At 37.6% G+C, this 23,522-nt stretch overlaps 2 protein-coding genes across 2 annotated transcripts in view; both read left to right on the top strand.

Moving 5' to 3' along the window:
• Nucleotides 1–9,097, top strand: nat16 (N-acetyltransferase 16). Its single transcript, XM_027015560.2, has 4 exons — nt 1–122; nt 4,123–4,346; nt 4,451–4,675; nt 4,924–9,097. Exons 2-4 carry the CDS (start codon nt 4,131–4,133, stop codon nt 5,488–5,490), a joined length of 1,008 nt encoding a protein of 335 aa, XP_026871361.1. The 5' UTR covers nt 1–122; nt 4,123–4,130; the 3' UTR covers nt 5,491–9,097.
• Nucleotides 9,098–19,480: 10,383 nt separating this feature from the next.
• si:ch211-196f2.6 overlaps nt 19,481–23,522 on the top strand; it is a 5,272-nt gene continuing 1,230 nt past the window's right edge. The window contains exons 1-4 of the mRNA XM_027015558.2: nt 19,481–19,737; nt 21,835–22,194; nt 22,378–22,507; nt 22,703–22,760. Of these exons, the coding sequence (XP_026871359.2) occupies nt 19,686–19,737; nt 21,835–22,194; nt 22,378–22,507; nt 22,703–22,760 (600 nt within the window). The 5' untranslated portion in view covers nt 19,481–19,685. The remainder of the gene's footprint in view (nt 19,738–21,834; nt 22,195–22,377; nt 22,508–22,702; nt 22,761–23,522) is intronic.

Raw genomic sequence — 23,522 nt, 5'->3', positions numbered from 1 at the left:
CGAGGTTAAAATTCTCTTTTCAATCGAGTAACAGAATACTGGCCGTAACTTACATTTATCTGCACCTGTCTATCCAGAGACACTTCTAGGCTCCAACAAACGCCCTCCAGCCGCTTATTAAGGTGGGTAAAATTCCACTAACATTTTGTATCATTCTATTTTACTGTACGTTCATAATGATGTCATGCCACCTACAATGCATTCAAGGGGTCTTTGTATTGCAGACGTGCAGTATATTCATATTTTAAAATACGCAGCTACTGGGTCTGGATTTCGTATGACTTGTGCGTCAAAATTTGCGAGTTGTGCTGCTGATTTTTGTCGTTTTCTCGCAGCAGCATTCATTTAATGTATTCGATTCTCTTTATACCCCCCTCTGTTCAACCCATCCCCAACGGCCATTTTGTATGACACTTCAGAGGCTTAAATGAGATGGCTATATGTTTGAAAACTGCTTGAAAAATTATATGTATGTATGGGTATATAACCAGGTCATGTTGAAAGTGTGCGTAATGGGTGTGCTGGCGCGCGCCTATACGGTTCCTTAGTGGTGCTGCTATTTCCCTTGCTACTGGAAAACGGATCACGGCGTGGGAAAAAATCCTGTTCCTTTGAGTTTTGTAGTTTTCCCATTGATTACTGTGTCAGTGTTCTTTGTGCATCCCACAGTAGTGACGTATCCTGCATGTCTTATCGGCATCCATAACCGAATGAAGAAAAAGACGTATTTTCTCAGCAATACACATGCACTCCTCAGTTAATTTCTGATATATGGTCAGTTCAAAATACTTTAAGCCTGTGTGGTCCGCTGTTGCATTCGGTAGATTGTGATCGAATGAATTGCAGTTTATGATGTGTGCAGTTCTGGTGTGGGGGCGGGGCGGATGTAGCACATGCGAGGATGCTGTGAACAGGATCTCATAATTTATGAAGCTCACGAGCTGGTGTCCGCTACAGTTAGACTCGAACCGTGTAAGGCTGATTTTCTTAGTCGTGACTACGTGTTCCACAGACAGAACGGGAGTCCTTCGCCAATACAATGTTCATTTAAAACAAAACAAAAAAATCAATAAATCTATGTATGTTAAAGATTGCGTTGTAGTTGTGTTTGCAAACGAGGGAGATGAAGGCAGAGAGACGGAGAGTTGATGGGGGATGGTGCGCACACGGCACTACACATGAATATGTCAGACAGGTTGATGATCATGTCTCTACTCTGTTGTTTAGCCTACTTTACTACAGCGTATAGTAGAGCTTGTTAGGACATCCGTCTTTAATATGCAATTATATATTTTTAAGAGGTTCTCGGTCTCAAAGAGAAGAATTGTAGAATTGTTCTGTATCAGTTGTAGAATTGTTGTCAGGAAAGAAAAAAAAGAAAGAAATGTGAAAAATGGCTGTCACTAAAGGAGTCTGTTCTCATTATCACAAAACAGGGTTTTATTTTCCCTGTATGTTAGTCCTGGTTGAGGACAACCTCCATGGGCTAACTACGCAATTACTAGGTTTGTGGTGCGGGCTGTGTGCTGCAGTGACGGAGGACATGCACCAGGGTCGCGCTTGGCCAGTTTTTACGACTCGCTCTAGGTTTAGGTGCAGCTCAAAATACCGCAAAGTCATTGAATATATCAGGTCATAATGTTTACAAGTAATCATGATGTTTGATTATGCACACAGTCCTTTCTTTCAAAGAAATTGCTTTCATTAGAAATGGCTTTATTTGGAAAACACAGCTTAAGAAGCAGATATTTTCTTGAAACAATTTCTCCCAATTCTGTTAATATATTTTGGGTGAAAATATGGGTCTTTGTTGGAGAGAAATGTGGAACACAGCAGAATGTGTATCTCGTATAAGTGTATTTGGAAAAGAGTAGACAGACAATATACAACTTTCTAGGCATTCTCTCATTATTTGTCACCTCTACTATTTCTCTCATATTTACCATGTATGCCACATACATGCCACTGGCCTATAGAAGAATGTATTTATATTAAAGGTGGTTTGCTGTTATTGTTATGTGATAAATAAATATAACCTAGTGAGAAGTACAAATTGACCACCACTGAAATTGGTGGTCAATTTATTAGAAAATAAATTCAAAAACAAAACAAAACAAAACAAAAACCCCTCTAGCTCTGAGATTTGAAAATTTGTGTAGCCAGAAGTAATGTCTCCACAGTGGATACTTGGATCTCATCCTGATGATTAATCTCTAGATGTCTAAAGGATCTAATTTTATTGTAGTTAATTCAGTGCTCATCAGCACAGTTGTTTACACTACTTTTATTTTTCTTTGTCATATTTTGCCTGTCTAAATGAAATATTATGTTATTTTGTACTCTAGAAATTTAATTAAACTCTAGATTGTTCATAGTGCATATGTTGTTCATGGAACAATAGGCTTGTAGAGTAAATTATTTCATATTACCAAGAGTATAAAGTTTCACATAACATAGCATGCTGTTGTCATTGTTGAGATAGCCTTAAATTGTGCTTGATTTATTTTTTAAATTAATTTAACACTTTCTCAGATACATAAGAATGAAATGTAGGATGTTCACAGTAACTTTCTGTGGTAACTCCCCTTCACACAATCTCAATATTTGTGAAAGCCAGGTTATTTCAGTAATCAGGTTTTAAAACTTTGAATAATGCATAATAACATACTTCTAAACATAAAATCATCTATATAGTCAAGTTATATAAGCATCATTATTGGTCTTAGTAATATACAGACTGATCTTGTTATGTATGATAAACAATTGTTTTTTATAAGCTTGTGTTTAAAAAACAACATTCAAAAACAACACTGTTCATTTTAAGTATATATTTCCATATGCTATAATTGTGGCCAAGCATTTATTGATGCACCAGTATGATGGAATTTTATAACTGGTGGCTTGAGATCTCCCAGTAATGTTTCAAAGGTTAATAAAGGCTGCAGAAATGGGACAGCACATCATTTAGTCCAGAACAAACCACTGTCAGACAACCACTGATTCAGCTCAAAACAATGATCTGTCATCTAATAAATTAAAATGCACAGTCCAGTACAAATGGAAGGGCAAAAGAAGGATTGAGAGAGTTAATCACATGTGCAACAGGAAATCAAACTGCTGTGGTGCTGTCAGTGAATTGACTATGAATTAAAACTTTTGTAACATGCTTACAAACACTGTAATCCCTTTGTGTCTCTGCTGCACCAAAATAAGTTGTCCAAGAACGTGGTGATAGGCGATACTCCCATCACATGCTCTGAAATAAGTAGGCTACCCATAATCCCATTGTTTTTCTGCAGCACTCAGATCCACTGTCAGAGAACACGTTGACGGACATTTCTCACATTTCAACATTGTACGGATGGAAAAATACTCGGTTGTTTTTCACACTTTCCATACAGGGTCTAGGTGTTGTGTTCTCTGGGAATTGTCCACAGTTTTTTAGCTCAAATGTTTAGATCCCCAGTCATTCAGTCCGTTCAATCCCTTTACTCACTTCCTATGCATGCATGCCTGCACATATTTGCCTGCCAAGCTGCTATACCTATCCCTATTACAATTCTTGTATATCTTACCCCATAGTTTTCCCAGGCCTTAAAATGTGTTTGTTTTATGAATAAAGGTAGGCCCCGGAGGCTAAGAGGGAATTAAGGCTCTGGCAACCCGAAATGGAGATAAATAAAAGAAGGTCAGGGAAAATTTGGTTATGGTCACCAGTTGCTACTAGTCATGTAAGCCTAGTGCCAAACTGACATAGGGAGGTTAAGACTACGCCATTGAGTGCTAGACATCACAAGACCCTAGCTGGCAGTCAGTGTTTGGGCTGATCTTATATATCCACTATTGTGGGAAAGGCTTTTTTTTGTGGTCCAGCAGCAAAATGATTTTCTCAAAGGCTCTGGCTACCGTAGATTAAGTTTAGCATTAAGTGCAATTTACAACAGAGATGACTGATTGGTTGATTTATAAAACTGTGGAAGGATCATAGGAACAGAAGGCATGTGTGGAGTTTAACTTTAGAGCCTCCTTATTTTGATCGTCAGGTAGAGAAGAAACCGCAGTCCAAGACTAAACCTTATAGAATACCCCTTCCATTATTTCGCCTTACACTCTTGCCTTCAGCAATAAAGATGAAGATCGAGAACAGCCTGCCATGTCACCAGCTCCCGGAGGTGCATCCCCACAACGAATTACAGTTCACTGTAGCCACTGAAGAGGATTTTGATGACATCATGGCTATAAGCCAGGATATCTATGGGGGTCTAGACTATCTTCCGAGCCGTTTTCAGGCATGGCTGCAGGAGACCAACCGCACAGTCATCCTAGCACGCAAGCAAGGCAAAGTGGTAAGACCATGTGCCACTAATGCCACTAATAATGATTATTATTACACTATAGTTGCCATTAATGAATCTTAGCACTCAGCTACCCCTTCAACTACATTTCCCAGATTGCACTTGAGTCAGTGTGTGTTATTGATGATGGGGAGACGATGCTGGTGGAGGGGCTCCGTGTGGCACCTCAGGAGAGGGGCAAGGGAGTGGCCGGGGTACTGCTCCGCTTTTGCTCACAGCTTGTGAAAGCCAAGCACCCTGAAGTTAAAGTGAGCAGACTGACCAGAGATGACCAACTGGGGGCCAAGGACTTCCAGAAGTACAGGCTCATCACCAAACAGGTAAACACCACTTGATTGCACTACCATACAATAAATTGTATCTTACGCTGTATTATGAAGGATTGAATTTACATGGACTCTTTAACTGAGAGTCAATGTAAATGCTCCAATTACATGATATTGCAAAAATATGGTCATACAGGACGACAGGTAAGTAATGTTGATCCCATCATTTATACTTTAAACTGTAAATACTGCTAATATGTAGGCAACATTCTCTCATTTCATCTTTAAACTGCTGTTCAAAGGGAATCCTTCTGGTCCGCTTCTGTGCTGAAGATTTAAAGCTACGCATTGCTGAGCTCGGGCTAAACATGGGCAGTGCAGGAGATGGCTTGCACCCTTCCAGCACACCAGTGCGTTTGGAGCCGGAAGAAGTTATCCAGATCTTTTTGAACAATGGAGTGATGCAGGACATCTTACCTAATGGCACAATTGTGCAGGACTGGCAACCCTTCAAGCCTCTGTCCAGCAACATGGCGATCCTGCTGAAGAAGGACATCGACTGGATGGTGGATGACGTCAGCTGCCCATCTGTGGCTAGCCTATGCACGTTCCCCATCCGTGTGCCTATAGGCAATGACTGGTACTACCTCAACATTGACATGTTTGGCAAAGACCTGACCCTGGCTCTGCAGCAACTAGTGTGCCATCTGAGGAGCCACACCGATACACTGAAGGGTCATGTGATGTGCCAGGTGTTCCTGGATCCCCCATTGTGGAGGCCCATGGCTGACTTCTTCAAGGAGACCCTGAAAGTGGAGCTGGTGAAGGAATATACTGAGCAGTGTGTGGTGGAGTCTGATGTTGTGTAGCACAAGGAGGGATGCCAACTATGAATGAGAAACTAAAGATGCCCCTCTCCTCATATCCAGACACCAAACTCAAATTGGAAGAGCTTTGACATCTCTCAGATGGTTTCCTTTCATATCCTGCCCCAGAACAAAACATTAAACTCCTAGACATAACAAAACGTCCTTCTAGATAAATTTAAATTTTCTTGAAGTCTCACAGTTAGTTTAAAACATCTATAGTATGGTTTCAATTGCAAGAAAATGAAACAACAGATTATTAAACTAGAATAAAACTTAACAAAATACGCTTGTTAGGATACATAACTTATTTCAGTATGCAGTATGGCATGTGTGCATTGACACATGCTCAGTTGCAAATAAGACTGCACAATCTTTAAGGCACTTTATGATAATCTAAATGGGATATTTCACTTTAGATAGTGAGATGGTTGCTTTAGAGACTACTTTGTCTGAATGTTGCACTGTAGCTGCTAATATTGAGGGTAAAATAAAATATAACTGCATCTCATTATTACTCATAGAATACCCAGAAGGAAATCTAGAATACTCTGAAGACATTGTGAAGCAGCGTAAAGTATCTAGCGTTTCCTATGGGAAAACAAAGTTTATCTCACATTTTCTTAAAAAAAAAAAAATCACAATTATATTTTCTATTAGGTTACTAAAAAACACCTCCTAACTTATTTTCTGGTTTTTCATCAAAAATGCTTTGTAGTCCTTAAAAACTAACAGACAATATTTGATGTTGGACAGAGAAATTTGCTCTTTTTTATACTACAGTCTTAAATGTTTGCTTTATTTTGACATTGACCTTCTTAGCTATTATTGTGGTATCAATACGTATATTTGAAAACAACTGCAGTAGGAAAAAATGGAATTTTCTTAAAATCAAATACACTGTAGCTGTAATGTGCAATATAGAACATTTACTACAGCAGTGCTCATATACTAATTTGCTACATCATTTGTCATATGGTTAAGGAGAAAAATTATATATAGCTATTAACAAGTGTTTTAATTTTTAGTTAACAAGTGTTTGTAATTTTCAAATAACTAACTGACAGACTTTGAATGATATGAAAAGGGAAACATTCAAAATATTAACTTTTAGACACATTGTCCAGGGGTTTTCATTGTTAGCAATCCATTTGAGAGGATCTCTAAGGCTCTTAAACAAGTTTTTGAAGACTTGTGAAGATCCACATATTGTTTTTTTGTCCACTTAAATTTTTGTTAAAAGACCTTCAGTGACATATTGGACATAGAAGAGCTCCACTTTTATAATACACAAATGATCATGGTACCGCAGTGGTGCTGCTGATTTTAACAGTTTAACAGTTCATTCAAAAATAATTCACTTTTTTGTTTTTATCTGCCTCAGGAGATATAACAATTTTAAAAGGAAACAAAGATAAAACATTAAACTTATTTTGGAAAAGAAAATTTGGAGTTTAAGAAGATGACAGCCACTTTCAACTTTGACTGAAAAATGGATGTTTTGGAGAATAAACAGTTTTCCTCATGAAGTTAAAGCCTGAAGAACACTGACCAACATCATGAAACAGACAACAGAAAGCCGTGATGAAAAAAACAAAAATTGGGACAGTCGCTCCGTCACGACCATAAATTCAAATCGGCCAACCTGGATGAGATCGGAGAAAGCAGCTGCAAACAAACACAGCGCTGAGTCTGCCACAGAAGAGCACCACAGAACCGAGTCCCTCGCTGGCCCAGCTCCTGAGGGTGTGAACAGACACTGAGGATAAAAGAAAAGAAGTATGATGATCACCAAAGGAAGAAAGTCCTCTGCCTTGAAAAAATGCTGCTCCAGCATCCAAAGCTGATGGTGCACAAAACAGGCAAGCAAGTACACCTGGGCCAGTCCAGTCCCCCTGCTGCATTCCATCTCTGCCTTGTCCTTGTCAAAAATGGTCATCAGTGATTTGGTTCCCAAATTATGAGAGCTAAATGTTCTAAAGGGTTGTGAGTTAAACAAGGGCAGCCCAATATAATAGTGTTCATACTGGCCATTCTGTCAACGAGAATGCTTCTCTTTTTTTAAAAATATTATATTTTACATATTTTGAGTTGAAAGACCCAATTTGATGTGTATGAAGCAATAGTCCTGAAATCAGGTATTTCTGATAAATCAGGTCTCTTGTATCAGTTTTGCTAGAAAATGGTAATATTTACTGTAGTGTTATGGTTTAGGTTATTTATTTATTAAAGTGCAATTTAATTTGTCTTTTGGTTATTGTGTTTTCTTTTTGTACTTTTGTTTTTAATGACAAAATGGCCAGAATGGCGTATTCTACCTGATACTCTAGTCCTATAAGAGGCTTAAAGTACACAAAATATAGTACTTACATAATTATTCTATATTATGTCTACAGGATACAAATAAAAAACAATGCCCCATTAAGGTTTTACAGACGACTGTGAAACAAGTCCATTAAGGTTTCACACTCGTCCCAAACTTAGTATGTCTTTGTCATGGTGATAGGGCTGGATTTTGCTTTATAAACTCTGAACATCCACTTAGGAAAAGGAGCTCCTCTTTTTCCACCTTCCCGGGGAGTGCACTGTGTGGGTCTTGTAGTTATGTCAAGTATGCACACTATGTTTAATGAGGGCCAATTCATTATGGACATTCTATTATGATTATTGCAACTGAAATTCAAAAACTATGTAAAAAGCTTGTATTTATTTTTTTGGGTGATAAATCAAGAAAGATCAATGTTTGGTTTGTTTCTGAATAGTTTGTCCACAATTTATGTAACCCTTCCTGAGACTAGGAGTTATACACACATTTGATCTAGACAGTTATTATTCAGCAATCTCTCTCTTGATATATCATTGAAAATTAAATGCTTCAGAAAGTTTTTCACGTTCAACAACATCTCACCAGTCAACTTACTTGTGAACATGGCACTTAGCTTCCCTGCACCAAGCTATTACAATTCTGATTAGGACTCAAAATGATCAAATCATGCCAAATTGGAAACATGCCTGCAGATCTTTCTTCATTTATTAAGGTTATATAAAGTCAAACTGAGCAAGATAAAAATCAAACCATATTTGAGAAATGTTTCCTGGAGGTGTATACCAACTGTTATTGGCTATGTATAAAACTTGTTACTGTATGTACATTGTGTGTTTTAAGAGGCAGAACAGACTACTTTTTAATTTCTAATAAAACATCACTATAATTATTGTGCAAAATTGGAAATAGGTTGGCCAGAAAGCTAATATCTGTGACACAAATTCCTACTCGTCTGTTAAAATACACTCCATCTCTTATTTGCCATCTGGCTGTATGACTATGACCTCTTGATCTGTCTATTAGCCACAGAGTCGGTAGGAGTATAGTGACATTTACAGCGCCATGGTGTAGAGGCCATTCACTTTTTTCTCCCTCTTCAAAGCACACATTGTTGATCAAGATTATACTGATCTACAGGAAGAAATGGGTGATGCTTTTGTTGTGTATGCAAATATTAATATCTATGACTTGTTTCCCCTTCCTCTTTCCTGTGTGATGAAGGGAAATATGTGCACATGTACTTTGTTGAGGTGCTGGTAACTGTGATAGTCAAGGAAAGTATAATTAAGGAAAAAAGCTCCACTAATATATATAAATCTGAAGAGGATTCTAGGTGAGTAACTGCAGTGTACTGTAGTAAGAGATGTAGAGATATTCAAAACTGTAGTAAAGCACACAGAGTTTCCAGAGAACCAGAACGTTTTGAGCAGACGTCCTTCATCAGCAGTGCAAGCCAAGTTCATGAGAAATGGAAGTGAATGATTAGAAAATGTTTTCAGACACGTTCTGTTCCCTGGAAACTCTGTGTACCTTTATATATATAATATATAATATATATATATATATATATATATATATATATATATATATATATATATATATATATATATATATAAAATGATTTTTTTTTTTTGTTTTTAGAAATTTCCAAGGTACGCTGACACACTGTACAGTGTTAGCGGACATGTTAGATATTTACTGCTGAAATAATGAAACAACTCACCCTAAGGTGGTTACTTGAAATATCAACTGTTATGCACATGCCTATGAATTTTAAAGTTGTCATTCTTTGATCGGTGTTGATTTTTTTTTTTTTTTTTCAATTTCTTTAAACTAGTCCTAAGCCTCTCTTGTGATCTCAGTTCCTCCCTTCAGAGCACCCCAGAACAGACATGCATAACACCTGATTATAGCCTGATATATCACCTGATTATAGCCTTGAACAGTAGTGCACAAGAAGTTGCCAAGGGCCTTTTTTTCCATTTGGCTGCCCAGTGTTAGGGATACATTAAAGATATGCGTTACATTACATTAAACATATTCTGGTCCACACGCACATGTTATACTTTATATTAAAGATATGCTGGTCCACACAAATATGTTGTACATTGCATTTAAGATATGCTGGTTCACAAGTACATGCAATGTCCACAGAAAAAAGGCTTTTCACTTTCATGTTTTGAAACACGTTGCATGTTGAGGTCACAGCCATAGCCATGGAAATGTAATGGGATGGGGGTAAGAGCAGTATACATGACTAGGATTAGGTTACTAAAGGATAGACAGTTGCAGTAGAGACTGCACAAGCAAGTCACCGGTCTGGGTTTGGTATACAATAAGATCTAGTCATGATCAGAAAAGAAAGACTTTGCTTCATGGACTAGCTAGCTGCTATTGAGTCTTAATGGCCACATCCTAATGTTTTTGAATAGTAGCCTTTATATGTACCACAATGTTAATAACACTGCTTATGTATCATGTGCAACCAAAATTGGCTTCTTCTATACAGTGGGATTTTACCAGATAGACATATTCCAGGAACACACATATACACACTCACAAAGGGCTTTTATCCCCAGAGCTTAGAATGCCCTGCTTTCTCTCTTGGACCGAGTGAAAGAGCTAGTGAGCACTTCGTGGTGTCACCTTGCAGTAATAGAGCATGTTTGGGGTGGAGTTCCCTCACCTTCCACCTAAACCTATACCCAACTAGTCCCTCTGGAGTTTTGAAAGGAAAGAGCGAACAAGGGAGGTCGAAAGACTGGGCAGAGAGAGTGAGCCCTGACAATATCCAAGACATTGTTGAATAATTTCTGTTGTTTGATTTTTGAGCCCTGTGTGTTTGTGATTCCTTTGCTATGCATTCGAAAGTGACTTGAGTTGTACATGTTCAGGTGAATGGCTGTATATGGTTGTGGACCACATGATAACAGCATGCAAATGTTATTTTACCAACTACAAAACATGCTGTTTAATAACAGTTCATCTATATATTTTTGTGTGCTGCATTTGGAAGTAATCTGCAACCAGATGTCAGTGCATGTGTTCTTGGGTATGCTATGTAAATGACACTAATTTCATTTTGGACTAGTGTACTACTGCTTTACCCTGCATTGAGTCTTGTTACTAGTAATGTACTGTACCTACACAACATTTCTTTATTATTATTCTTCATATTTAAGATACATGCACTGTTGTGTCCTAATCGCATAAAAACAATGAGTAGTACTTTACTGTAACTTTCTGTACCAGTCATGGTCATTCAGTTGTCCAGGTAACTGCTCCTCAGGTAGTTCCTCTAGAGACACCATTATAGTGGTTTTAGGTATAAACCTGAATCTAAGAACAATGTGTATCAGGTACATTTTAACAATGGCTTGTCCAAACCTTATTAGTTCATACCAAAGACTTTAGTTTATAACTTAAGTCAAAGGTGCACCTAAGGTAGCGCGGAGCCATGTGGCTCTGTCGCTACTCTGCTCTTTTTGAGAGCAATCAGGAAAAACGGCCTCATAAAAAATCATAATACCCTTAGCCGACAAGAAACAATGGAAATAAATGACGTGCCTGATAGAGGTTTCTGCGATCCACGTGAAACATAGAGGATTATTGCAGACATGGTCCTTGTCATCATAATATCAGCATTTATTTGACATCCTTGCTACTCATAGGGCCCAACTAAATGACCATGGGCTGTACCAGTATGTACCTGTCCCAGGGAACTGGGTTTGGGGGTGATAACCACACCAACTCCTGTCATAACCTCTGTAAGGCAGGAGTTTGAGTGCCTGTGTAGTCCAGCCCCTTGATGCAGCAGTAGCTGTTGAGTTTATTCCTCTTCCACTGAGTCTCACCATGGCCCTTAGACACTGTCTGTCTTATTCTCCATTTTTGGTACCTGAAGAAGACATAAACACTCAGCTAGGTAACGTCAGTCTAACCTCTTATGCAGTTCAAATAGGCTGAGCTAAGACTTTGTGTGGAAAATTCATAGCATCACTGTTTATCAAGGGGGGGTGAGTATGCAGTGTTCCAATGCCGTTCACAGGCATTATGATGTATTTGTTTTTTTGTTTTTAAGGTACTTTTCTATAACCCGGTGAAACTGCTTATTCTTAAGCAGTGATTTCAACTGAATTGAAAAGTATTTTATTTTATTTTTTTCAAGAAATTGTGAGAGATGCAAAGCTATTTTAAATACAACATGTTTTTTTAAAAAAACCTTTCAATCCCTGAGAGATCTTTGAGATGTGCATGTTGCATGAGTGAGGAGGGGGGTAAAGGGTTGACACTAAGCATGTGGCTAGGTTAACACTAAGCAAAGTAACTTTAAACTTACACATACACACTTACATGTTGTTTTAATTTGATTGCCAGAGATTTTCCTGATATATTCAGTAAGTCTTAACCCAAGATGTATTTAGGGTTATATCACAGTAGGGTTTAACTGCTTTAAAATACTTGCTCACATACAGGGACATAAACACATTCATAGAAGTGTTTTGGTGTAAACCTAGCCATATACGTAATGTGCATCTTTTGCTTACTAGGGCAGCGCTTAATAGTAACATTTTTCTTTGTTCCTGCTTGTGCTATATTGCTTAATATTGTGAAGTGCTGTCACTGTTTGCATCTGAACATACCTCTTTATACTTGGGTTAGCAGCTTCACTAGGAACACTTGAAATCTTAATGAATATTAATCTATCAGTGTTAGATGTACCAGTAGATGTTGTGATACAGTTCAGGAAAAATAGAGCAGCAGAGAAAATGTGTGTGAATTGTACATTATTTTGGGATTAAGCTCTCTTAGTTCGGACCACGTTCTTATTCTGCTTCTTGGGTATATTTTTCTAGGATAAATGAAAATTATGTACAGGACAAGTAATGGACTCTAGTTTTTTGTTTTTTTTCAGAAATTCTTTGTTGATTTTTTTTGTTTTTGTTTATAGTTTATGTTTGTTTATATCTCTGTTTTGGGTTCATTCTGCAAGATGTTAAAAACAGAAGGAAAAAATTAAATGCGCTTCAATGTTAGGCTCCTTCCACAACAATTCAAGAGCCACAATAATTTGTATGAAACGTGTTCCACGACAGCAGTAATGACAGCTAAGCAAATGGGTAAAATCTCTAGTACATTATGCACAGTAGCCTATTGTGAAGTTTTGATATAATGGGTTCAAATATACCCATGAATTTGTGAAAGGCATTCCACTCCCTTTTTTAAAATCAATCAATCGATCAATCAATCAATCAATCAATCAACCAACCAACCAATCAATCAATCAAGCAATCAATCAATCAATCAATCAATTAATTAATTATTTTTAGGTTTCATTATCTTTTAGCCAGTCTTTTAGCCTATGAATTAATGGCTATATGGAGAAATAAACTTTAGCTCTATATACTAGGTGTTCTTATACTGAAGAGTTCTACTAAGTCTTATAAACTAATAAGACAAGCTAATTCATGAATGTAGCTTGTTTTGTCAAAAATGGTTGACAGTTACACTCATGCCATTTTTTGTCAAAGATGGTTGACTGTTACACTCATTTAATCAGTTTTCTATTTATGGTGCCATTAAGAATTTTAAAGTAAAAAAAAAAATCTGATGTCAAGAAGCTAAGCACATGGTCAGCAGTGCATCTTAATGTTCAAGGGCATCAGAGCGCCAGAGTCTTTCCACTTTCATGTTTCCCCGAAATGATAAAATCAATCCAGTGATTGATGGGAGCTTGATATACAGAAGGGAAAGCATGCTACCTGTATTCAGCTAAGAACATAATAAAGTAGACCACATGTATCCTCTTAGCATGTGGCATTATCTCTGCAAACTTGATCAACATCATGAAACCTATTCATCAGACTGTAAACATACAATAATAAAAGGTTTTTATAATCACACTGAACATGGAGTGAAGGGCATGCGGTTACAGTAAAGCTGTGTAAAACGCCATGGCTATTCCACTTATCAAAATAGGGTTGCTCTTTTATTTATTTTGCTTTGCTTTTTGTTAGTAGCACTTTACATTAGATTGTTGTGCATAACATTCATATAGTGTTTATAAATGCTACTTGTGCTGTGTCACAAAGTTTGTCAAGAACTCGTTCTTAATACGTAGAGAAGCACATAATAAGACAACTGCTTATTTGAGAGAATAACTTGTTATGTACAGGCTTATTAGTTACTAAGGCCACAATCAGGGATTTCAGGAAAACAAAGAGGTGGTCCTATGCAATTGGTAAATAATACTGAAAAGAGAAACATATTTGAAACATTTCTTTCTTGAACTTTACAGTCAGAGCCGTGAATACAAGACCCAACAATATGATATGAGGAGCTACGTTTAAAAGCTCTCTAAAACTCTTTATATGTGCATTTTATGTGCTATTAAACTATTTTGGCTCACAAATGGAATTTATGAAGGCCACTCGAAGCATGTGAAAGGTTCATGCATTCATTGGAACATGGCAAAAATGTTCACCAATCCCTGACTGCGGCATATAGACAATGTTAACTATAGCCTGTGCGGACACTTAAAGGTTTTATGTAGGTTTTCTTTTAAACACCAGTGAAACTAATCTAAGTTGTAGAGTCTTTATGTGTAAAATTAATTGTAAATTGTACTGCGCCTCCTAACAATAAACAAAAAAGAGAAGAAAAAAAAGAAAACAATACACTCCCCACAAAAAAATACTTTGCTGAAACAAAAAGGTTTAAGTCCTCATTTAATATTGGTTCTTTAAACAATTCCAGTGCACAATATTCTTCTGTTTTATTTTTTGTCTTCGTCTCTTTTAACAGACAGTCCATTACTAAAGTTCAACAGTGCATGAGTTTCAGTTTGGGAGACCTGTTGGAGCACTACAACACATATATATCTGCTTGAATTTAGTATGAAGACTGAACACTGGGTATGATTTTGTAAGGCCTGGGCTTAAAACTCACAAAAGGTATTGAACAGGATGTTTGTATATCAGTTACGACAATTGTTATAATGTATTCGCTGATTACCACCACATACATATAGGGCCTTTTCCCAAGTTGAAATGTCAAAAATCTTAGAACAAGTAGAAACATGAAATTTGGCAAGGACTAGAACACTAGAACTGGAAATTTTAAAAACACTTGGAAAAAAACATTCTGCGGCTAGACAAAATGGTTTACAAACAAACCACCATTAATTGTAAAACTACTGAAGTACATCTAATTCTAAAGGAAGATAACGTGTGATTAAGGGACAACTGGTGGACTTGTTAAGATGAGCATTAAGAGTTGAGAGACAGATTCAACAAGGAGGTAAAACTGAGCTGCAAGGAGGTCAGGGGAAGATCAGACTTGGGATACTTTATGTATTTTAAGCAACAACAAATGGTGTATGTCACAGGCTGGTCAGCTCAACTTATCTGGCATGAGAAGCAGGTGGTGGTGCTACCACCGGCCCCTTGCTGCTGACCTCGACCTCTCTCTCCTTCTAGTTTGGTGTCCTTTACACTGCTGTTGTATGCATGTGACTTTAGAAAACCAAGATTTTTCTGACAGAGGTCCTTCATCAGCTGTACAAACAAAGTGCCTCAAGAACTGTGTGTGTGTGTGTGTGTGTGTGTGTGTGTGTGTGTAGTAAAACTGCACACAGGTAGTAAAAACTGCATTGTACACAAGGTTTCATAAAATAAACTGATTTCACCTCCTAGAACTCCAACTATTAGAGCTGCGTAGGATACAGAACCAGCTATCCTTTGTAACGCCAAAAAAGGAGATTAAACTAATTGCTTGAATGAAGAGACACAGATTAGTGATTGTGCTGAAAGGTCACATGGTCATTCTGAATCCTAGAGGACCATGATGGGGATTCCTTAATAGAGAATGGAAACAGAATTAATATTTTTGTTTTCAAAGCTTAAAGAACTTCACCTGAAGACTGCTTTGCTCAAATATGGCTTGATTTAAAGAATTATTTACTGTTCTGTGCCATAGGCAGACTGGTATGTGATAGGCAGAAAAAAACTGAATATATATTGTATATTATATAGTAGAATTAATGAATTGGAGACAGCTGTGGATTGGTTTTTAGCCTTTTTCACTTTTTGCTGGCTCAGTGCATGAAAACTGATGACATTTATTTTTGAACTAACATGTCAAAGCTTTGGTTCTGTCAATCAGATCCTGTCCTGGAGGTTCCACCTGTCAAAGGCTTGATACTTCATTAGGTATTGCATTTTATATAAACATTTTGCCTTATGAACTTCCATCACTAGTCCAAAACATTGTTGTGTAGCCCATGAAAAAATAAGATACCTGAAGAATACTCTGATAAATTATTTAGTTGTGTAATAGTACAAATATGTAATCTGTTGCTATTTTGAAATGGATTTCTGGGGAAATCTGCAATTTGATCACTAGAGGCAAGAAAGAGCAATAGGAGTTATCTTACAATCATTAGCATTCATGATTTATGTATGTCTCGTTTAGGTTTATTTACTAATTTATGCTATAAATCCTTTTATGAAGCACAATATAACTAGTGGATGCAGTTAGATTTAACACAGTGCTAACTATGCTTTGATATTTCTGCTTCATTTCACATAAAGCCTTCCTTCTGTTTCCTACGGGCACTCGCTTGAGAATCACCATCTGTTTGTGTCATGTGTTTGGATCAAAATGTGATTCTCCTAGGGTCCAGACAGGGTGTATCATGCTAATAAGGTACTTGCAATGAACTACACAGTTCCTGAATGGAATTCCCCAAAGCCCCTTCTTCTGCACTTCAGTATTTGTGGAGGGGGAAGGACTGCAAGAGTGATGGGCATGGTAAGTGGAGGTCATGCATTGTGTGCATCTGAGTGGGCAGTGGGGGTTTAGAATGAAATGGGAATACTGGAAGGAAGGCTGGAACGTTAAAGGGTGGGAGGTCGGGTGGTTGTGGTTGGGGGCTGAGCTGGCTCAAATACACCAGCTGGCTTTGTCTTTCCCTAGGCAACCGTGCCAGAGACTGTGAGAGACTGAGGGAGAAAGGGAGGTGGGGGGTATTGGGGCGGGGGGGGGGGGGTGATGTGGGACAGGGGACCATATGATTGGGGATGTTATGGAATAAAAGTGAGTTATGCAATGCTTGTCCTGTCCCCCTGACCCCTCACTCCACTGTCCTCTTTTTACTACTTGCTGCTCTGATGAGTGAAGAGACGAACACACACAAATTCCAACAAAGATGCTTCAACCAAACAAACATGGTGGCGGACAAATAGTGCACATGGTTTTCCAAGGTTCACAGAGGTCCTCTGAGGAAACACTGAGCACTTGCACGTAAAACAGATCTGACATTGCTGTGTCACGGCATGGCATTTTGCACCCAATTTTGTAAGATTCCAAACAAACAGCAGGCATGCCCACCAATACAACAGTGAATGAGGTGTGTGTTTGATCAACGGTGCAGAGTGTCATCTTCACTGTGAGGCGCTCATAGTCACGACACACGGGTCTCCTGCCTCCCTCTATCCTGCTGTCCTCTGCAGCAGACCAATGAGAGATGGGAGACAAGCGAGGAGCGAGAGACATGCTGAAACCACACAATGAGGTGATACAACATGAAATAAAAAAGGAAAGTGGAGTGATGTTAAATATAAAACTTTATAGAAAGAGACACTAAAATATGACAGGAATGCAGCAATGAGACTAAAAACATGAATCTCTCTCTTTTTTGTTATTTCCGCTTGAATTGATATGCCCAGATCTTAAGGTTTATTATTCAGTATCTGCATCCAACAAATGCAAAATGTTGCTGATTTGTAAACGTACCCTACAAATGAGCAGACATAATATGACGATCATTGGACCGGTCATAAGAATGATTCCACATTCATAAACTGTAGTGCTAAAAACAAAACACAGACTCACTCTTTGATTTTCACATATGCATACTGTATACGCTGTGGAGGAATCTTCTGGTGGCATCCAGTCTGTAGTTCACATTTATGCCACTATGTGTCACCTTTCGTCAGTAAAGACTGAGCTCGTCAGCACCACTCATTTTGCGAGTATAAGAAGCACATGTGACCTTTCCAGGTGTTCTGTGGGCCAGACCAAAGGCCTTTCCTCTCTGGACAGTTAAAACAGCCTCTGACAAGCATCCCTGCAAACATTCACTACATGAAAGTAAAAAATGGATGCTGAATCCACCATGAGGTCCTTGGAATTAAAGAGGACAAAAATAAGTAGTAAATTACTTCTCATGATAAAGTGGATATATCAGTGAGTCTGAGGAAACATTTCTTCTAAAAATATTTCAAAGATGATCTACTTTTTGGCTGGAGAGTTCCACCGGACTGGCAGTCCTTAACAAACAGATGGTTAGTTAAGGGAGAGGGGCAGGTGTAAACTAGCACCCAGGCCAATGTAGGAAGGAGAAGGCAGGTCAAACGCAAAAGAGCTCATTCAGACTAAAACTCACTGCATCCTCTCACCAAGGACTTTTTTCAGTCTTCATTGTGCCCTAGATCATGGGAGTAAACATATGTGTTTGCTTATTCAGAATAGCCGAGTGGACAGCACAAATCCTGGTTCTGCCATGCTGCCACTGTTGGGCCCTTCAGCAAGGCCCTTAACCCTCTCAGCTCTGGCGGTGCCATACAATGGCTGACCCTGCACTCTGACCCCAGCTCACAAAGAATTTGGGATATGCAAAGAGAAACATTTCATTATACTGTATATATGACCAAATAAAGGCATTCCATCTGACCTAGATCTTAAGCTAATAAATTGCCACCAGCTCATAGTGTTTGAACTAGTGTGAAGGAATTAGTCACCATGGTAACATGGTTCTGACACCCCCATTCAGCCTCGTTATTGTGTGTGCATGCTTGTGGAGAGAATTGGTGTTGTCAGTTCTAAAATAAAATATGAAAAACAGGGATTGCATTCAATCAGAGAATGTGTGTGTATCTGTGTGCAAACATGCATGTATATATATATATTTAAGACAGTATACACTCCTCTGTGCATAACAATATATTTGTATAACTAGGTTTAACTGTGCTTGGTTTGATGTTAGATATAATTATTCCTAAGTGAACCTAGCTTGTCTCTGCATTGTATTCATTAAGTAAAACTGCGTAATAAATAACAGCCATTCTTCACTGCTAACGATATATAACCCGTCTACAGTAGGAAATTATGTAAATGTCATTTGTATACATGATAGTTCAGTTGACACCTTGTGGCAAAAAAAACTTTAAAGGCCTTACTTCCTATCCCCTTCATCTCATGTCCCCGGTGTGATCAGAAATGCACTTATGCACAGCTACACACATTTAATAGTGTAGCTTTAGATTTATGGATAAAATCCATATATATATTTGAAGTAAGCACCTAATAAGGCATACTGGCATCCAAGGGTAGATCTTATGAGATTTAGGGGTAGACCTTATTTCAGACTGAGCAAAGCCATACTCTTTCTACCTTACAAAGCAGTTGTTCACCACCACATATTCATACACTCGAAGCTTAGAGCTGAAAGCAATACAGCTACAGTTACAACAAGTGCTGCACAATTTTTTGCTTGCGTAGTTTCAGGGTAAGAGCTGAGCTTTACAGAAACTCCCACATGCTAAAGAGCACCTGCCTTCACTTCCTTCCGCCCCTGGCCTGCTAGATCACAAGTGAGATGTCAGTGCCGAAACGTGAGTCGAACTGAGAGGCCGAGGCAGATTTTAAGAGGGCGCTGAGAAGACCTGCCACCGGTACCAGCAAAGCATATGAGCAGAGCCATTTGGGTACTTCTTTTTCATCTGACTTGACTTTGTAAGCCGTTTGAGCCAAACTGAACAGAGAAGGAACAGAGGAATTAGCTTGAAGGTGTTTGCGGGGGAGAACAGCCATGAGCAGAAATTCACTCTGCTTAATTCTCATCATCACCTTTCTGAGAACAGGTATGTTTGGCTCATAGCCTGCAGGAGGAGAAAATACCCACTATAGATTGAGCGATCTATCGATCTATCGATCTATCGATCTATCTATCTATCTATCTATCTATCTATCTATCTATCTATCTATCTATCTATCTATCTATCTATCTATCTATCTATCTATCTATCTATCTTATAATTAGAGAGAGAGAGAGAGAGAGAGTGGAGATTCTACTAATAGAGAAGCACTTTGCTTGCACAGTTGATGAAGGCCCTCCGTCTGATATGTTCTGTTTCTCTGGAAAGTCTGTGTACTTTACTACAATTCTGAATATCTCTACATCTCTTACTACAGTACACTGCAGTTACACTCAGTAACTACACTCACTACAGTACATTGATATATATATATATATATATATATATATATATATATATATATATATATATATATATATATATATATACACACACACACACACACACACACACACACACACACACACACACATTTTTCCAAATATTCTAAATATTGTCAGTGAAGTACACAAGGTTTCCAGAGAAACAGGAAGTTTATATATTTCTTGTACTTTACAAAGCATTTGTAATCAGTTCATTAGCACATTAGCAGGCACTGGAAACTCCTCTGAAGCACATCTGTAATGCGAGTAGTCAGATGTAATTTGTAAGACATTCAGATGTCAGCTGTTAGTTTTGTCCATTGTAATCATATACTTCCCTTGAAATTATCTTAATTTAAATTTGAAAATCAAAATGCTAATGAAACACCCTATACACAAGAGTAGTCATTACAAATAAAATTTGTAATGCATACTGAAGTTTCAAAGGTTTCAACACTTACATTTTCAGAAAACTTAAATTAAATATGTACAATGAATATTGTGATTATAAAGATCAGTAATAAAAGTGCCTGGTCTTTCAACATTATGAAGATAGAAAGATTACTGAATGGTAGAATGGCAGTGGAAAACAAGATATCACAGTATATAAAGAGAGAACATAATGAGAATTTATTTATGAATATTCTAATCTATTTAGAGAGCAAACTATTTATTTGCAGTGAGGTCAGTAAAACTTTTTCAATTATACTTTTAAAACTTTTAATATTGCACTTTTATTTACACTTTCACTTGCATTAAGACAGTGAGCTACGTTAATAAATTGTGCAGAGACAACTTCCAGAAATTATTCTTCAACATAGTCAACATCTTTGACTACTGAACTGAGAATTTTGCAAAACATCAAATGTTTTATCATTTGATTTGGCTTTCTAGTCCAACTGCTTATTGCAAATTAAAAAACTAATTTAAAAATATAGTTTTATCAAAAATAACGTAATATCTCATCTTATGGTAGTTAGATTTTATAATGTATGTCTACATAGTCACAATGTAATGGTATTTAGCTCTGTTATTTACTTTGCTCTGGGACAGAAATGTACAAGTTGTCTATATAAGTTGTCAGTACAAGTTGTCAACAACCAATCGGGGTGGAAAACAACAAATGCTTAAAAGAAAAAAATGGACAGAGATATGACTTGGACTCGTTTGAATATGCATGCATACAGAGATCAAACCATTTTCATAATTACCATGTTTGCCTTTAAAATCAAAGACAGAGTGGCCTTTTCCATTCATAAATATTAATATTTAGATAAAATCTTCATGAATATCTCTAGTTCTAAGTTAGCTACTGGTTACTAGTTCTAATGGAAAGCATTAAACCATCTGTGACAGCATGATTTAATGTCAGCATCAGTTTTTTTTAATCTAGTCAAGAGCTTTATCAAAAGAAGAGTCAAAACCAAATCAGATTTTTGCTTCTGATTATTTGAATGCTTGGCATGCAAATACAATAAAGAATTACTATAAAGATTAAATATTCATAGATTACAAGTAGCCATTAGTAGGCCATGATATAGAAACACGAAATCACATAAAGTCATTTTCATGCTTCCACAGGAAAATTTTAATGTGAGTTTCTATTTGTTTTAAATGCAGCTTTCTGCTGATTGTAAAGCAACCCTTAACAGTTGTCCTCGTGACATCTTATCTTTTTGGCAATTTCTTTGTATTTTCTTCCTTCATGCTCTTTCAACAGGTGTCTCCGACAGTAATATAGTCATCAGTCACAGAATGGAAGGCGAGAGACTTATCTTGACCTGTGTCCTGTCTGGAGATGAGAATCTAACCCAGGTCAACTGGGAGATACAGTGGCCTAATCGCACCAATGTGGGCATTTTTCACCCTGTTTATGGCACCTACGTCCCCCCCGAGTATGCTGACAGAGTGATCATCGATGGCAAACATCTTTTCTCAACTGCATCGCTTTCTCTGGAGAAGATGCCTTTAAATGAAATCAGACAAATCTGCTGTGTGTTCATGACGTTTCCATCAGGCCACCTGATGCAGTGCTCCAAGATCAGTGACAATGATGGAGTCAACGCTAATAACAGAAAGAGTATTTAACCCATTTGCCCACTTTCTCAACCCATGTACCACTTCTCAGCCTTCGTATAAACCACCTACACAAAATAGATCTTTTACCATGTCTTTGTATTTCCTTTTCCCTCCACACTTTAAAATGTCAGCAGTTTTCATGGCTGTACTTACTTACGCTCTGTGTTTGTGTGTGCGTGTCCAGCTGAAGTCAAGGAGGCCGGCCATGAGCTCAGCTTATTTGGCCAGCTGGGCGCGCTGACAGTGGGGTGCATCCTCACTCTTCTCTTGTTTGTCATCCCAGTCTACGTTTGCCACAAATGTTCCTGTAGGAGGTAGTGCCACAGTCTCCCCCTTTTGAAGAAAATAAGATGAAATGCCTGTAATGTTTGACTTTTTTATAACTCTGGTATGGCAGTTAAATAAGAATGCTATTTGTTTTTGTATTAATCTATTTAAACAGTTCATGGGATTTTTTTTTCTCTAATAAATTCTCTGTAGTTTTTTCAATGAAGAATTCTTTATCCTAGGAGACAAGAGTTTCGAGTCCAGCAGGCACATTACACAGACCCATCAACACCTTCTGAGGTATGAACTGAGTTCAGCTAAATTAAGTTAAAATACACACAAACACTTGAGTAAAATAAAGGTTAAACATACACAGAATAAATAAATGCACTGAGACAACATTCACATGTATTATTTATAATAGGATAATGTTTCTTCTTTTATCATCTCATTTATACCTGTTGGGTCTCAAACTGACCTGACATAAAAGAGCTTACAGATGTGGTATGTGAATTTCCTGTTTTGTTTTGCTTTTTTCATGTTGTACTTGCAAAGTGGTTAAGATGTCATGATTTGTAGCCACTGCTTCACCTAATATGTTCTGACACAGTTAACAATTTCAACATTTTCCATTAGGTAATGGAAAAGGCTCAATAGCACGTACAAAGAAAAATAAAATAAAATATTAGTTTGAATACTTTTATGACACCCATCATTGTAAGATTTGCAGTTTCACAAGAAGCTTTAGACATGCAGTTCAAAAAGCACACACATTTACAACTGCTGTCACTGACTAAAAATAAATAAGTAACTTCAAAATACTGCAGAATAGCATTTCTGGAAGCATTACACATGACTCACCGTGAGCAGGTTAGAAAGTGTTAGAATGTTCTGTTTTTATTACCACCAGTAATGAGAACATAGTTCTCTCTCTCTCTCTCTCTCTCTCTCTCTCTCTCTCTCTCTCTCTCTCTCTCACACACACACACACACACAAAAACAGCAACAAAAAACAAAGAATTGAATAGGCTCCACACTTCTGTCAGAATAGTCCTGTAATGC

This window comes from Electrophorus electricus, chromosome 19 (genome assembly GCF_013358815.1).
Source record: "Electrophorus electricus isolate fEleEle1 chromosome 19, fEleEle1.pri, whole genome shotgun sequence".
NCBI lineage: Eukaryota > Metazoa > Chordata > Actinopteri > Gymnotiformes > Gymnotidae > Electrophorus > Electrophorus electricus.
Note: the sequence above shows the minus strand (reverse complement) of the source record. Positions and strands in the feature narration are given on the sequence as shown.